This window comes from Megalopta genalis, chromosome 13, assembly GCF_051020955.1.
Source record: "Megalopta genalis isolate 19385.01 chromosome 13, iyMegGena1_principal, whole genome shotgun sequence".
Taxonomy (NCBI): Eukaryota; Metazoa; Arthropoda; class Insecta; order Hymenoptera; family Halictidae; genus Megalopta; species Megalopta genalis.
The window spans coordinates 9,082,965-9,100,838 of NC_135025.1; the positions used below are offsets into that span (position 1 = coordinate 9,082,965).

The 17,874-nt window shown below is 34.3% G+C and overlaps 1 protein-coding gene across 4 annotated transcripts in view; it reads left to right on the forward strand.

Annotated features, from left to right (window-relative positions):
• Positions 1-17,874, forward strand: part of LOC117224866 (spondin-1) — a 64,656-nt gene that overhangs the window by 9,682 nt on the left and 37,100 nt on the right. For all 4 annotated transcript variants that reach the window (XM_033478060.2, XM_033478063.2, XM_033478061.2 and 1 more), the window contains exon 2: positions 10,521-10,722. In XM_033478060.2, coding sequence (XP_033333951.2) covers positions 10,521-10,722 — 202 coding nt within the window. The remainder of the gene's footprint in view (positions 1-10,520; positions 10,723-17,874) is intronic.

Here is a 17,874-nt window from a genome sequence, read left to right on the forward strand (position 1 = left end):
TTATTTTATACCAGTATGAAAATAGATGTTTTATTACTTTGCTAGTTTGCTACTTTGCTACTTTGCTACTTTGTTACTTTGTTACTTTTTTGTTACTTTTTTGTTACTTTGTTACTTTCTCAATTTGCTATTTTGCTACTTTGACATTTTAGTGTTTTTTTACTTTGATATTTCGCTATGGTGCTATTTTACCACTATGCTATTTCACTAACTTTACTTTGCTATTTTATCAGTTTGCTATTTTGTCTTTATACTTTTCTATTTTATTATTTTGCTATGGCGTTACACTGCTACTTTGCTATTTCGTTAATTTACTACTCTGCTAGATTTTAATCTTGCTACGTTATTACCTTGCTACTTTGCTACTTTACTACTATGCTATTTCGCTATTTTTATTTTGCTGTTTTGTCACTCTGCTATTTTATCATTTTACTATTTTTACATTATTATTTTGTTTTTGTACTTTCCTATCTTGTTATTTTGCTATGGTATTACACTGCTACTTTGCTATTTCGTTATTTTACTACTCTGCTAGATTTTAATCTTGCTATGTTATTACCTTGCTACTTTGCTACTTTACTACTATGCTATTTCGCTATTTTTATTTTGCTGTTTTGTCACTCTGCTATTTTACCATTTTACTATTTTTACATTATTATTTTGTTTTTGTACTTTCCTATCTTGTTATTTTGCTATGGTATTACACTGCTACTTTGCTATTTCGTTATTTTACTACTCTACTAGATTTTAAAATCTTGCTATGTTGTACTTTGCTACTTTATTAGTATGATATTTCGCTATTTTTACATTGCTATTTTGTTTTCGTACTTTTCCATTTTGTTATTTTGCTACGGTGTTGCTGCTGTTACTTGCTGCTTTGCTATTTCGTTACTTCATTACTTTGTTACGTTGTTACTTTACTATTATGCTACTTTGCTAGTTTGCTCTTTTGCTCTTTTGCTATTCCGCTATTCTGCTACTCCGCTATTCTGCTATTTTACTGCTTTACCACTTTGCCACGTAGTCTATTACGGTACACAAAACGCAGAAAATCGCATGGTCCGTTAACAATCATCCTCGAATAGAACCACGTAGCAGAATGAAAAACGAAATCGAAGACAAGCTGGTCGGCGCGGCGCGGCGCGACGCAACGCGGCGCGGTGCGGCACGGCGATGCAATCATTCGGTTGCAAGACGCCACAATAGCGTGCGTCTTGCCAAGTCGAGTCATTAAGTGGTTCGTCCGCGCGTACAGGCGCACCAAGTAGTACGAACACACGTTTCGTCGCACGTGTTGGCAACGCTTCCTGCCCGGCGTTCACGTGCTTCGCCGCGGTACATACGCATTCTAATTTAATAGAAACGGCATCCAGCAAAGTGACACTTTGTGACTCAGGCCTGCTCCCCTATCCGCCGAATATTTATTGTTACACAATGTTGGTTACATAATTACGATAGTACGTACGCGATAGCACAACCGCGCAGCTCAGGTTCTGACAGAACGGTTGCATTCAACCACGAGCACTGTCGCTTGTGCTTTGAACACCATTTCAGCTTGACTACCGACCTCTCCCGTGCATTTCGTGGCTCTAGTCTTCATCAATTTGCTACGCTTCGTGCGCTTTATTTACCTCTCTACTTTCGTATTTTATTTAACTTTACTCTTCTTAAATTGAATCCCCTTCGCGTGTTTCTATAGAGTTTTGTACAGTATCTTCTAAATGTTTTCGAGCTCTTTTTCTCCATGTATTTCTTTCTCTTTATGTATTTTATATGTAATTATAGACTTCTTCTTCATGTATATGTTATATAGCTAAAATCTCGTACTTCAGATAGCTTTCTTTTTAACTTTTGTATTTTATTTAATTCTATTCTCTGCTTGCAATTTTATATATAATTATAATATTATAATATTATAATATTTAATAATAATTATTATTTAATTCTATTCTCTGCTTGCAATTTTATATATAATTATAATATTATAATATTATAATTCTATTCTCTGCATGCAATTTTATATATAATTATAATATTATAATATTATAATTATATATAAAATTGCAAGCAGAGAATAGAATTAAATAATAATTATTATTAAATATTATAATAATAATATATATAATATAATATTATAATATTATATATTATTATATTATAATATTATATTATATATATTATTATTATAATATTTAATAATAATTATAATATAATTATAATATTCATATGTTGTGACCTTGGAAGGCTCTATCGGAGGATGAATAAAAAATTAGGTCACCCTATTTAAAAAAACAAGTTTGACCTTTACATGTCCTCTACGCCTACACCTATAAAAAAATTATTTCCATCGTATAATGTGCCCCTCGAAATCGAGCAACTTTTGTCCGTCACTGTTTTTTCTATTGTCAAAAACAAGCGAGTTATTCAAGTGACTTGTTTCAAATGCTCCACCCTGTATAACTCGATTCTTGTAATTCTTTCTCTTCATTTCTTTCTTTCTATTGTTCTAATCTTGTATTTTATATATGTAGCTGTACTCTTCATGAGTTTATTCGTTTATTTTTCATTTATTTTACTGTACAGCACTAATTTTTTGTACTTTCCATAGCACTATTCTTATATTCGATTTCATTCTATTTTTCATGTATTTTATTGATGCAAAATTGCGCACAGAATACAAGCGACAAGACTTCGCGCATCGACCAGCAATTTCGCCTGGGAAAGTGCACCGGACGTTCGAAACGCAATTATTTTCTCACGCAGCTTCGTTTACCGCGAAAATCAAATTTGGAAATTTGTCGGACTGATGATCTGTAAACGTGCCTGTGCGTCCCCTGCTGGTTGTTTCCACTGACAGCGACCATTGTGACAGTCCGATAAAACAATTTTCTTCGGGCAGAATATCATTTACAATATCCCTCCATTCGTTTTTGTACAAAATATTGACAACAAAAGGATCGTTGAAATGAATGGACGCGATGAACAAATTGTTCTTCCCTTTTCGTATCCCTTAACTGGAATTAATCACGAAAATGATCGGGACAATGATTTTTACAAAAATGTCCGGTATTAATGATTTTCATTAAAAAATACCTGGTACTATGATTTCTCCAAAAATAACCGTAAATATTGGAGTCACGGTAAACCACAAATAGAAGGAGGAAATAAACGTGTCAATTTACTTTTAAATAAAACATTCGTTGATGTTTTATTCTTTGCTGGTGTGACAGAGCAATAAGAACATAGGAAAGTAAACTTCTATTTTAAAATGAACCATAAATATAATACTAATAATATACTATATAATATAATATATAATATAATATAATATAATATATAATTATAATAATTAATAATTAATAATAATATAATATATATAATATATAACATTTATATTTATATTATTTATTTTTTATTTTAATTTATTAATTATATTTTTATATTTATATAATATATAAATATATATATAATATATATTTAATAATATAATATACTAATACAGGGTCACTTGTATATGACCCCAACCATACCAGTTAAGGGTTAGTAACAGTTTCCGTTTTCGAAGTGCATGCTTCTCATGAAATAATTATTGCTGAAATGAATTCTTGTAGGTAAACGAGAATGTTCGCTCGAAGTATTTCCAAAACTTGTTTGACCTAAATTATTTCGCAGCGAATCGATCACCTCCCCCGTTTGATGTGTAGGATTTTGATGCATCTGAAACACGTTAAAACAACACGTACGGAATTTCTAGCCTGGAATGCTCCGGGGAACCGCGAGTCGTCGACGTTTCGCAACGTCTGCTGAACATTTTTATCAAAGTCGCTTGCATAAATAAACACTGCGATGATGCGTGAAAATTGCTGAAAGATATCGGAATTTTCCATTTCGATCGAGCTATTTCTCACAGCTACACCGATCGACGATGATTTCATCGTGGCGACGTTTGCAAAAATAGGTGAATTTTTATCATTGAAATTTAGTACATTTCTCTTCGGATTTAAAATAACTGCATTTCTCTTCGGATTAAAAATAATTGCATTTCCTCAGATTTAAAATAAATTAATTCCTTCGGATTTAAAATAAACTAATTTCTTTCTGATTGAAAATAAATACCGCTTCCCCGATGGAAAATAACTGCTTCTCTCTTCATATTTAAAATAAATGAATTTGTTCAAATTGGAAATAAAAGCTTTTTTCAATAAAAAATCATTCGAAATAAATGGATTTTGTTCAAATTGAAAACAAATGCTTGGGAAAAAGCATGTTTCTTCGAAAAGATTGATCTTTAGAATTTCAAAATTGGTAAAAACGAATTGAATAAAACATAAAATTATTGTTAAAAATGCTCTCTTGTTAATTTCAGTGCATACATTTTATTTGCAAATTGTTCCAGAAACCAATCGTTCTTCAGAAATCGGTCGTTTCCCAATGTCTAAGCGAATGCAAAGTCTGTAAAACAATCGATTAAATTGTTCGTTAATATTAACGAGTAATATTAATATTAATATTAATTATTATTAATTAATATTATATATATAATATATATAATAATAAAATTATTATTAATTAATATTATATATATAATATATATAATAATAAAATTATTAATATTAATATTATGTATATAATATATATAATAATAAAATTATTAATATTAATATTATATATATAATATATATAATAATAAAATTATTAATTAATATTAATTATTCGTTAATATTAATATTAATATAAACGAGTATTAACTCGTACACCCGTAATTAAAGTAAATCCATGAATCTTGGGAAGCGATTAATTTCGTCGCGAGGTTATTTTTCGCAACGAAAATCGAACGAATTCGTAGAAAATATCTAGAATCGCTATACTTTCGCGGCGCACTGTACCCGTTGGTATACGGCTTGCAATCGACCGATAATGCGATTTTCTCTTACATAATGACCGCAGCTTATCGTATCATTAACGTTTGCCTTGATGGAGATCTTGGCCGTGGCGATCGCGGCGAATCCGTTTACACGGCCGCGAGAAAATCGATATCGTAACAGCGTGCCGCGAATTACGATGATTAATAACTAGACCACGGATTTTATGCGTTTATGGAAAAATCGAGTCGGTGAAAAAGCGCAAAAATTGTGAAGACATTGGAAAGAATTTCACGATTTCGTTACGATGCTTTTAACTTCTCGAAATTATTGAAAGGGACGATTTTTTATTTCTATTTAATTTCTGTCGCTTACAAATCCTCCTTGAAAATTTCTATTTTGCACAAAGAACCGCGGGCTATTAATAAGTCGCCGATACTTATCGGCGTCATAAAATTGCATTCGAAAGCGTCGCGCAGAACATTTCGCCCAGCTGCCGGGCGACTAAACTTCGATTTCTCGCGGTCCGAAACCGGCGCATGAAAATAGTTTCGCCTCTCGTAGTTTCGTTGTCAAACCGCATACAATGCGAATATTTGCGGCAGTTATTATTGCACGTCGGTCAACGTCAGCGACGTCGATGGTATTGAGAATATTGAACGGAACCCCCAACTTTAGACCGAGAACAGACTCGCGAAGCGAAATGAACACCTTCGGACCGGGATCTTGCCAATTTTTGCGAACAGAAGCTCCGCCTGCGTCGTTTGCGGCGAAACGTCCGATTATCTTGATTAAAAAAGAAAAAAAATAGAATGGACTTGGCAGACTCGAAAAATTCGCACGCGGAATCCTGTATTCAGCGACTTTTCTCTCGTTTCTGCTCCTGCAAGAATTTCTATCTCATTCTCTCGGTGCCTTTTTCTTTCATTCTTTCGTGTACAGGATCAATTTGTTATTGTAATAGTTTCACTGTTTCCTCCGATTTTATTGATTTCTCTGATTTTATTGTTTTCTCTGATTTCGTCGTTTCCTTCGATTTTATTGTTTTCTTTGCTCTTATCGCCTTTTCGGATTTTATTATATTTTCTTCGATTTTATTGTTTCCTCTGATTTCATTGGTTTCTCTGTTCTTATCGCTTTCTCGGATCTCATTGTTTTCTTCGATTTTTGACTTTTATTTTTTGTGTTGAAAGCCGCATTAACATCTCAGGTCACGAGCGACTGTCGATCGGTTTTCTTTTCACTTTCCTTTTTTCATTTTAAATTAAATTAGCGAAAAACGCTGACCAATACGCGGCGAGCTTTTCTGACGCGAGGCGACCGAGCCAAGGAAGCCCAGTTTCGCTCACTGGCTCGCCGCTTTGCGTCAGCCGCGAGCTCGCCTCTCATTGGTCAATGTTTTCGGTTAATAACTAGTAAACAAAGCCGCGGATTGCATTTTCGCAAAGGAAAAAGTTACTTCAAACGACCTCAGGAATCCCCTAATTTCCCGGAAGTAACTTAATTTTGAGACACCCTGTATAAAGTATTATAGCTGTAAATGAACTCGAATTTATATTGAGAGAATTTCAATGGACCCTGACCAATGACTATTGATAATGCATGTTTCTCTTCCTCGAGTAAACTGGAGATTGGTTAACTTAATTATCGGTTAAACTGGAATCTAATCGAGAGAACGAAGTAAATCAAATTCGTAATTAACTTGATTGTCAGTGTAGACAGAGAATTCAGTGAAGAAGATACGATCCCAATTTATATATTATAGATCCATTTTCAAAATTGGGTCGAACTGCGGCGCGCTGCAGTTGTTTGGGAAATTTTATTGAAAATTAATTTAATGTTGCACGGCGGCAGGATAAAACAACACGCACCGCGCGACGATTTAACGAATAAAAGTATCGACTGTCGTTTCCCACGTTACCGAACTGATATTTCATTCGTGAACATGATGCGCAGGGAAAAACGATTTTTCACGGACTCTGCTGTTTTCAGTAACGAACACTCTTAATAGGAAACAATGTTATTAATTAACCCGCGTTCTATCCACCTGTTTGGCACATTTTTCACTGAAAAATTAATTCTTTTTTTCTCTTCATCGCAACGATTCTGTTCGTGTTATATACTTTTAATGAATTAATTTTATACCGAGAGGAACAAGTTACGCTAGTTTTGTACAAGAAATATTAGGTCTACCGGAAAGTATATATAACACAATACATAACAATTAACAAAATTTTCAAACATATTTTTAACATATTAAACACAATTTTTAACATATTAACACAATTTTTAAAGTATATATAACACAATTTTCATGCATTTAATAATATTTATTGTAGAATATACTTTCCATCGTTACTTATGACTTCTTGCCAGCGTGATGGCAACTTGTAAATGCCATTTTCAACAAATGATTTATTTTTAGAGGCGAAGAACTCGACTAGTGCTTAGTTGACATCGGCTTCGGTTTTGAATATTTTTCCTGTAAACAGGAAAGTATATATAACACAATACATAACAATTAACACAATTTTCAAACATATTTTTAACATATTAAACACAATTTTTAACATATTAACGCAATTTTTAAAGTATATATAACACAATTTTCATGCATTTAATAATATTTATTGTAGAATATACTTTCCATCGTTACTCATGGCTTCTTGCCAGCGTGATGGCAACTTGTAAATGCCATTTTTAACAAATGATTTATTTTTAGAGGCGGAGAACTCGACTAGTGCTCGGTTGACATCGGCTTCAGTTTTGAATATTTTTCCTGTAAACAGGAAAGTATATATAACACAATACATAACAATTAACACAATTTTCAAACATATTTTTAACATATTAAACACAATTTTTAACATATTAACACAATTTTTAAAGTATATATAACACAATTTTCATGCATTTAATAATATTTATTGTAGAATATACTTTCCATCGTTACTCATGGCTTCTTGCCAGCGTGATGGCAACTTGTAAATGCCATTTTTAACAAATGATTTATTTTTAGAGGCGAAGAGCTCAACTAGTGCTTGGTTGACATCAGCTTCAGTTTTGAATTTTTTTCCTGTAAAAAGTTTTGCAAAGAGAGAAACAAGTGATAATCGGAGGGTGTTAGGTCTGGGGAGCATGGTGGATGCGACAGAATTTCCCAGCCTGGCTCTGCGATTTTCTGACGAATCGCCAAAGCAGCATGTGGTCTGGCATTATCATCGGTAGCCATGTTTTCACGATCGCGTCTCACTTAATAATGACATGAGACATCTTTGTTTCAGTTTATTTAGGAGAGTACATGTGTGTAAATGCAATGACAAAGAGAGATAGTCGTATATGTCTCAAATCAACATGTGCATATGGATTGAAACGCGAAGTGACACTATCGGACAGAACTTTCCGGTAGACCTAATATATTGGATTTACAAATAAGTGCTCAATTGTCGTCACTAGAGTGCGGATCTTTCTATAGAATACACAAATTTTGTGTCAATTACAAGAGACCGAAGCTAAGCAGAAATTGTCTATTTGCAATAATTTTAATCAATTGAAAAGAGTGTAGCGGCAACTTCAATTTCTTCCGATGTTTCGACTGCTCGCACTTTATTCACTCGTTTCCGTTGTTAAGTGTACAAAATTTACAGTTTAGCCATCATGTAGAAATAATTCATTGCAGACTTTTCACATAAAAATGATTCATTGCTGACTTTTCACATCGAAACGATTCATTGCAGACATTTTCGCGCAGAGATATTTCAATCCGTACTTTTTCACATAGAAATGATTCATTTTAGATCCTCCGCGTAAAAAATCGCGCAGGCTCTTCGCATAAAAATAATTTTCATGAAGTTTCAAACTTCGAAACTTCAACTTTCCTTTCAAGTCTTGAACTTCGAAACTTCAACTTTTCCTTCGAGTCTTAAACTTCGAAACTGCAACTTTTCTTTGAAGTTTCGTCGCTTTTTGTGAACACATCCGAGGATCTGGCGTAGAAAAATGAGTGAAAAATCTTGACGCGGCCTTCCGGCATCGAAGTGGAACCGGTATCGAAGGTAACACGGCGTCGATTGTTTCGCACACGTGTCGCGAGAGTTCGTCCGAAATCGCGATACGTTCGAGACAGCGCCAGGATCCCACCTTTTTCCCCGTCTCATCCTGCCGCGTGAAAAGAAAAACGAAATCCCATCTCTCAACCCGCATGAAATGAAAACTCACCGTCTGCCACCATCTGTCGCGAGTGTTCATGGATAAATTGGGTCAATCGGTTTCCGATCCTAATCCCACCTGCGACATGTCGTGCTTATTTACAGCGCCAAGCGTAGACAAGCCGCAGGAAAATATCGAATTTCGAAATAAACAAAAACTGTGCAATAACGTTTTGTACGGTCGCAGTCCGCATCGTGTAACAAATAGACCGTAAACATATTTCAGCGCCTGTTTTCGTGAAAAAATTAGGACTTATTTTGTACAAAGAACTAATTTCTGTAATTACTTAAACGCGATACCATTACTGTGAAAACGATAATAATTTCGGTTACGACAGTGGCATAATAATAGGCGTAAAAACAGGTTAATTATTATGAAATGTAGAATTTTGTTCGTAATTATTTGCACGGACAATTTTCATTGAAATGCTCTTGATTAAAATGACGAATAAAGTTTCTGGGAATTGCTACAGTAATGTAACGTAATACATGCCATGTAATAACACAACGCTTTCGACAGTGGTCCTTGGCTTTTGCTTCGAATTGGAGGCTTCAGTTTGTCAAGGAGCATCTCATTCTAACTAGCACTGTACCATGTGTAGAGCCTCTGACGTAGGACCTTAAGGGGCTGTCGCAACATTTTTTTCTGAGGGCATAAAGGACCTTGTGCAACGATGCATCGAGCTGGAAAATAAGAAAGTATCTCGCGAAATCTTGCGACTAGCTCGTTGCTTGTTCAATCGAATACAATTTTATCGTCTCTTAAACAAAATTTGCGTTACAGTGCAAGTTAACACATTTCATTACTAGACTGCGAGTTCTATGGAATTATGGCAAAAATATAGGATAGGTGACATGCGAAACCTTGAAATCGCTAGACAAATTATTATTTATTTATTTATTATACTGTTTCTGACTTATTAACCTTATTACGAGAGTTATTTAGTTTTTGTCCCTTATAATTAATCAAGAATATTTTGATTTTGCACACAACATTTAATATATATATAAAATAAATTAAATTGTTCGTTGTATATTATTTATTATATTATATATTTATATATATAATATATATAAATAATAATATTATTATAATATTTGTTATAATTTTATTATAATTTATTATAATATTTTTTATATCTTATATTATATATTAAATATTTCAAATTCTATTACAATTTTATCAGTTTTATAATTTACAATATCTTTTTACAATTCTGTCACGTATTACTGATGAAATTATAATAGAATTAAAAGTATTTAATATACAATAATTTATACAATTACAAATACAAATATTATACAATAATTTTAGCGAATAATTTTTATTTGAATAATAGTCATCAGAGCACTAGAACCGCTATGAAGTATTCGGGCGTTTAAGTGCCCGACGCGCATAATGCAACGAAACGAGAGGTTCACGATTTGACCTTGCATTTCCTTTTTACAGAGGCTAAAAAGCTTAAGGGCCGTCCGCAGTTTTTTGTTGCTGTTGGCTGCGATAACGAGCGCAAGTGCATCGAAATGTAACCGGCACATAGACGGCACCACTATGCCGCGGTCGAACGCCGATGGGAAATACCATCTCTTCATCACCCTGTTCAACCGAACGGAAATGGTATTCTCGTACATGCCCAATACCAGATACTCCGGTGAGTTTACTATTGCATTCGAATTCCTCTCGCCGCATTTCAATCTAAAATATTCCTCGCCGCGTTGCGTTTGACCTTTAACACTGAACTTAAAAGCGCATTCGCGACCTGGCTGCGATTTTATGGACACCGACAGCATTCGTAGAAACGTGGAACACTATTGTCTGGTTTCGCTAAAAGAAAAAAAAAACATAGCTGACGCATCGTTGTTTCGATCAGAAAATTTATAATCATGCAAACAATATTTTTGATTGACGATAGATTTCGTGCATTGGTTCACGAAGGTTTTTATTCAAATCTGCAATGCGTTTATATAGAATGTTAGAACAACCTTTGCAGCCAGCAATAGTAATTGGACAATTAGCGTTTATCTGACATAACCTTTGTATGGTATTAATTAAAGAGAAAAACAATATTCAAATTGATTACGTTTATTTGGTTAGTATGTAGTTAGTATAGGTTTCAGTATATTTCAATACAATTGATTACGTTTGAATACATTTCATGTAGTACATTTTATTTAATACATTTTAGTATATTTTAGTACAGTTTAGTACATTTTCGTATATTTTAGTACATTTTAGTACAGTTTAGTAAAGTTTTGTACAGTTTTGTGCAGTTTAATACATTTAAGTACAGTTTTGTATAGTTTAGTATAATTTAGTACATTTTAGTACATTTTAGTACATCTTATACAATACATTTCATTTGGTACATTTTAGTACTTTTTATTTAGTACATTTTGGTACCTTTTATTTAGTACATCTTAATATTTTCCATTTAGCACATTATAGTACAATTTAGTACGTTTTAATAAATTATATTCAGTACATTTTCGTACATGTTAGTACATACTTTAGCCTATTTTAGTATATATTTGAGTCTATCCAAGTCTATTTGAGTCTATTTGAGCCTATTTGAGTCTATTTAAATCTACTTTAGTACATATGTGCAACGTGTTCCCAACAATTTCAATAAAACTATCTATCTAGTCCTGTTTCAAACTTTTATTTAGCAAAGTCGTGTTCGATCATTACAAAAAAACATTAGAAACATTGAGAAATTAAGTATCTTTAAAACGCTGATACTTAAATCATAGACAAATGCTCTTCTAATTCACAAATGTGAATTATTATTATATTATTATTATATTTATTATTATATTATATATTATTATTATATTTATTATTATATTATATATTATTATTATATTTATTATTATATTATATATTATATATTATAATTATTATTATATTAATTATTATTTTTCGACAAAGTACACCGAAGGCGCAAGATCATTTTCAGATATCCCGGAATAGGGTAAAACATCCAACCGAAGCGTTGGCATCGCAACGGTGGCACAGTCTCGGCGTAAATCACCGTCGGAAATTTTCCAAGTTCAGAATTTAGGGTGCCGTGTCCGATTTAAGACGCGTTCCGCGGCGATCTGGGAATATATTAAAAAACTTCGGCCGGGCTTGTCGTTCGATCGGGGCCTGATTAAATGGTGTTCGCGTTCCCGAGGCATATTAGAAAAATTAATTCACGCCAGATTTGACAAACGGTAGCCGACTCTAATGAACTTTGCCCGGGAAAAGTTGCCCGCGCGCTTGATCCAGGCCCGTCGAAACTTTTAATTCTCTTCGGGCCAACTTCCGAACACTTGGATGGATTCGCGCCCGGGCTTACAAATTGCTTGTTTGTTCGATGTCTCCGATGAAGAGATCGCGCGACTGTACCGTTCCCGACTGTTAATTGATTACAGGCATTACGGAAACGGGAAATATGCCCTGTCCCGGGGCCAGCCATGGATTTTATTCGAGTGCCATTACCATTATGGCGAACATTGTGTGGCGGCTACCTCCAGACCCGCCAGCAGAGGGCTCCTCTTCCCGCTAGTAGCCGATCCGTTCCGATCCCTATATATACACCGTCCTACCCTTACGTCTAAGGCAAGGGCCCGCTAGGATAGCCTTACTGATGAGTCCTCTAGCGGGCCCCGGACGAAACGTCTCCCCACTCCTTTCCTTTTCCACGACATTCGAACAGCCGCCAAAATTGTTACGCGAATAACGTCATCAACAGTCCCAATCTCTCCGAATTTCGGCTTTCTTATTATAACCAACGCGTTTGTCAAACGTCACAGTCGTTGCATTCAATTCGACACCAACCAATTATAATGGTCCTCCATTTACAAACTCGATTGTCCCACGAATTTCGACGGTACCAAATGACTTCGTTATTTCCGGTATTCGACGATTACCGAACGAGCGTATTTTAATTATCATTTAACGAGACCCTCGACGCAACATATTTGCGATTCAATCGAACGCGATAAATTCTCTGTTTAGTGCGATTTTCTATTTTAATCGTTCAACGATCGTTTCATGGAATGAACGTGTGGACCTCGCGTTAGAGAGGCGAACTATTAGGCGCGCGAATAAGTAATTCAAACTTTTTGGCGATATTTTTATTTCCTTTCTTATTTGAAAGAAAAAGTAGAACAGATTTCTTATTCGCATCGATCGCCGTTATTTCAACGCTAACATTCAGCCATCTTTTAGGCTGACGGTGGAGAATTCTATTTCGAAAAAATCTCGTCTCTAAGGACATGACGAAGTCGTCCAGTTATTTTTGTGTTTAATCCACCGATTCGAAGTGCGTATTAGACAAGACGTGCTGCACCGAGCGAAACAGATAAAAATCAAAAGGAGCAATGTCCCAACCAAGTCTTAATAGGATTTCCTTCGTATCAGAAGCAACGTGTGCTCCGGCGTTATCATGCAGCAATTTCATACGACAACGGTCCCAGTTTACCAGCATACGGTGGTTTTCGTTCCAATTCTTTTCTTAAATAATCATGCTCAGTTCGGAGTTAAATAAGATCGCGTTTTTTGAGAATTTTTTTCTCGACTTTTTTAAGACAGCCAATGTTCCTCTATTTGAAAGATCGGGATTTTTATTACTGATTGTATCTTTTTTTTTTATTCGAACATGTGCAGAAGTGTGTAAGTTATGGCACATCTCCAGAGGGCTTTCCAATGAAACATACTTCGCGATGGTCAACTTTATTCGGTTCACGGTTATATTATATATAAAATATATGTAAAATATATATAAAATATATATAAAATATATATAAAAAATATATAAAATATATATAAAATATTTCTTTGGTTGATAGGCTAAATTTGTATTTTTGACCGAAGGATTTTTTGAAATATTGATTTTTGTCAAGATGGCGGGCTTTTAAAGCTAAAGTTCTGATTTTTTCATGAAATATAGCTAGATTTTTAGCTATAAAAACCGAAATACTCGACAGAAAAAGAAATCCTTCTTTCAAGGACAAGTTTTCTGTATGCAAAAAAAGCTGTAAAAGTTTAATTGTCGTTTTTAATGTTTAATAATCGTCCAAGTCGGTAAAATATTTGTCGAGATATCCTGACCACCGATATTGAAAATGCAGCTTCGAGGAAAACGTGTTTAAAGTTTGCTCGTTCGTTTAAATGTTTATTTTTGTATTCATCCTCCAAAACATTTATTTGTTGTTGACTGCGTTGCTTTCTGACCACTTAAAATCAAATTGAATTATTCATTTCTTCAGCCGATATAATTCTGATAGACGGAGTTCGAATAGGGCAAATGATTTCGAAGGGTAGTATCTATCAATCCACGGCCATAAATAATTCAACCAAGCGCCGTGGATCATATTTCACACACTTTAACGCCGTCTGGATTCACGGCGGCAATTCCTGGCATTCGTGCAGTCACATTATCGATATATCTCGCGAACGGACGTCGTTGAACTCTGAATAGGCCCCCGGGAAGAATAGGCTTCTTTCAGGGATAATGACGGCAATTATTGAAACAACCGACGATTCCCATGCATATTACCATTTCGCGCGAGATGTGCTCCAATTCGGACCATTTTTAACGGTCCGCCATTTGTCACCGGCAGCGCTCTAAGTCTCGAACGTTGAATTCGTTTCTTTTCAGTGCGAAAATCTTTCTCCGCAAAAAACCACCGTCTGTTCCATACCGGTCGCGCCTCGAGTCATTTAACATCGCCAACCAAGCTGCATTGTTTCGTTTTAATTGTGATTTTTGAAATCGTTTGAATTTGATTTCTCGGTCGAAATCTAGAAAACGAATCTTCCTCTTCTTCTTCTTCGATGATTATCGATATTTTATACATTCTTCCATCGTTATTGTTCGCAGCTATCCTCGGAATATTGATTATTATTAATTATTATTATTATTATCTCATTATTATTTTTTATTGTTACTATTACATGCCACCACTAATCTCCCTATTGCTCTCACTATCGTCAATGAAGCGTGGTTTGTAGATTAGTGGTGGTATGTAATACTAACAATAAAAAAATAATAATGAGATAATAATAATAATTAATCATAGTCAATACTAACAATAGTCAATATAATAGCGATTATATTCTCTGTAACAAAGGATCCACCCCGTTGACGCAATAAACATAGCATTATCATTATAAAGTGTCCCAAAATTAATGTACAAGCGAGAAATAAGAGGTTCCTGAGGTCATTTCAAGTAACTTTTTCCTTAGCGAAAATGCAATCCGTGGCTTCGTTTATGAGTTATTAACGAAAAACGCTGACCAATGAGAGGCGAGCGCGGCTGGCGCAAAGCGGCCGAGCCAATCAGTGAAACTGGTCTCGGTGCGCTCGTTAGCTCAGTCGCCTCGCGTCAGAAAACCTCGCTGCTCATTGGTCAGCGTTTTTCGTTAATAACGTGCAAACGAAATCTCGGATTGCATTTTCGTTAAGGAAAAAGTTACTTCAAATCATCTCAGGAACCGATTTCTCGCTTGAACAATAATTTTAGGACACCCTGTATATTCAAACTGCCATAACTCCGCGAACAAAAATCGCACGATCATCCATCCGTACTCGTTTTAAAGCTCGAATGCTCCTCTCGCATTGACCTAAGTTTTCTTTCTTCAAAAATATTATTAAACGATAAAATAGATGGCGAAATGGAAATACTTCCTTGAAAACATTTTTCAAATTTTCTCGTAGAGAAATGTTTGTCGCGACTGAAATTACAACGGATTTGATGAGCGAAACTTCCTTTTTACAATAAGCTTCTAAAACTCCGAGTTTTCGTCGCCGTTTTATCGAACTCCGAGGCACAAGTTCGACCGTGCGACATGCTCGTGCGTATCTCGAGGCATTCTTACACACTTTCCATTCAAAGTCCGATAAAACGGCTTCGAAAAATCGTACGTCAACTTCCAAGGGAACTCTCGCGAAGAGCAGAGTTCGATCTTCGTGTCCATTAAGACCGATCGTAAACGAAATTCTTTGACGAATTCCGCAGAGATCCTCGAATTCGAACAAAGTCGAATCAAGTTTCTGCGCTGTGCAAAATTTCGACGAGAAAAATAATTTTACGACGTTGCGCCCACGGAGACAATTTACGACCGACGAATTTAATCGTGCTTGTCGATCGCGGTACAATTTCCGAAACGATTTGAATATCTATTAAGAAAGTATCGTTCTCTTCATCGATATTCCCCCAGTTATACTCGCGCGCACCCTGAATTGCGAAGTATCCCCGCGAAACCGAGCACACCTTGAACGTCCACGGAGACAAGCAGGAAAGGCTGTTCGATAACGAAGAATACATTGTTCCCCCATGGGAAGGTCTGCCGTGATTTCATCGGATTCTTCGGCATGGTGCCGCGATGCGTCGTAGTTGAAAATTTAGGCGCTTCCGCGATGCTCTGGTATAATTAACTCTGGGAAGAATTGTGCGCACAATCTTTTATGCAACCGAATCTATCGCGAATTTAACGATCAATTTATTCTCTGCAACGACTTCCAATGATGTGATGTACGATTCTCCTTTTTTTATTAGTCGTTTTATGGACTACGCGGTATTACGGACGAGATAACAACAAATCTAAACGATCCATCTAATTCCAGTTTGAAACGTTCGAAAGATCAGTTCTTTTATTGGGTTGTCAACTAAGTAATTGCCGATTTGTTCAATGAAATAAAAAATTTGTTTTACTTGGAATGAAGTTTAATCTGTAATGTATTTTCCATTTTGTTCGACGACCTTTTGCCATCTCTCCGACAACTTGAAAATTCCACGCTCGTAGAAAGTCTGATCCTTTTCGGCCAAAAACTGAGTTAAGTGAGATTTTACAGCGTCGTCATCATTAAAAGTTTTACCACGAAGGGAGTTGTCCAGGGATCGAAATAAGTGGTAATCCGATGGCGCGAGATCAGGGCTATATGGTGGGTGTAACATCAATTCCCAAGCAATATCCATCAATTTTTGTCGAGTGGACAAAGACGTGTGCGGCCTAGCATTGTCCTGCTGGAAAATGACACCTTTACGATCGACCAATTCTGGTCGCTTTTCCTTGACCGCTGCATTCAATTTGTCCAGTTGCTAACATTCACGGATAATAAAAAATAACATAATAATAATAATAATAATAATAATAATAATAATAATAATAATAATAATAATAATAATAATAATAATAATAATAATAATAATAATAATAATAATAATAATAATAATAATAATAATAATAATAATAATAATAATAATAATAATAATAATAATAATAATAATAATAATAATAATAATAATAATAATAATAATAATAATAATAATAATAATAATAATAATAATAATAATAATAATAATAATAATAATAATAATAATAATAATAATAATAATAATAATAATAATAATAATAATAATAATAATAATAATAATAATAATAATAATAATAATAATAATAATAATAATAATAATAATAATAATAATAATAATAATAATAATAATAATAATAATAATAATAATAATAATAATAATAATTTTATAATAATAATAATTTTATAATATAACATTTACGGATATCATAAAAATGGGAGTGGGAGACATCTATAACTGAAATCGGCAATTACTTAGTTGCCAATACTATAAGAGAGAGTAATGTCAATGCGTTTCACCTACGTTTACTTGTTTTAGTTTGAATTCTTTTAGCAAGTGCGTTTTGTTCGATCTTTTATTGGGTTGGCAACTAAGTAATCGCCGATTTGTTCAATGAAATAAAAAATTTTTTTTGTACTTGGAATAAAGTTTCATGAATG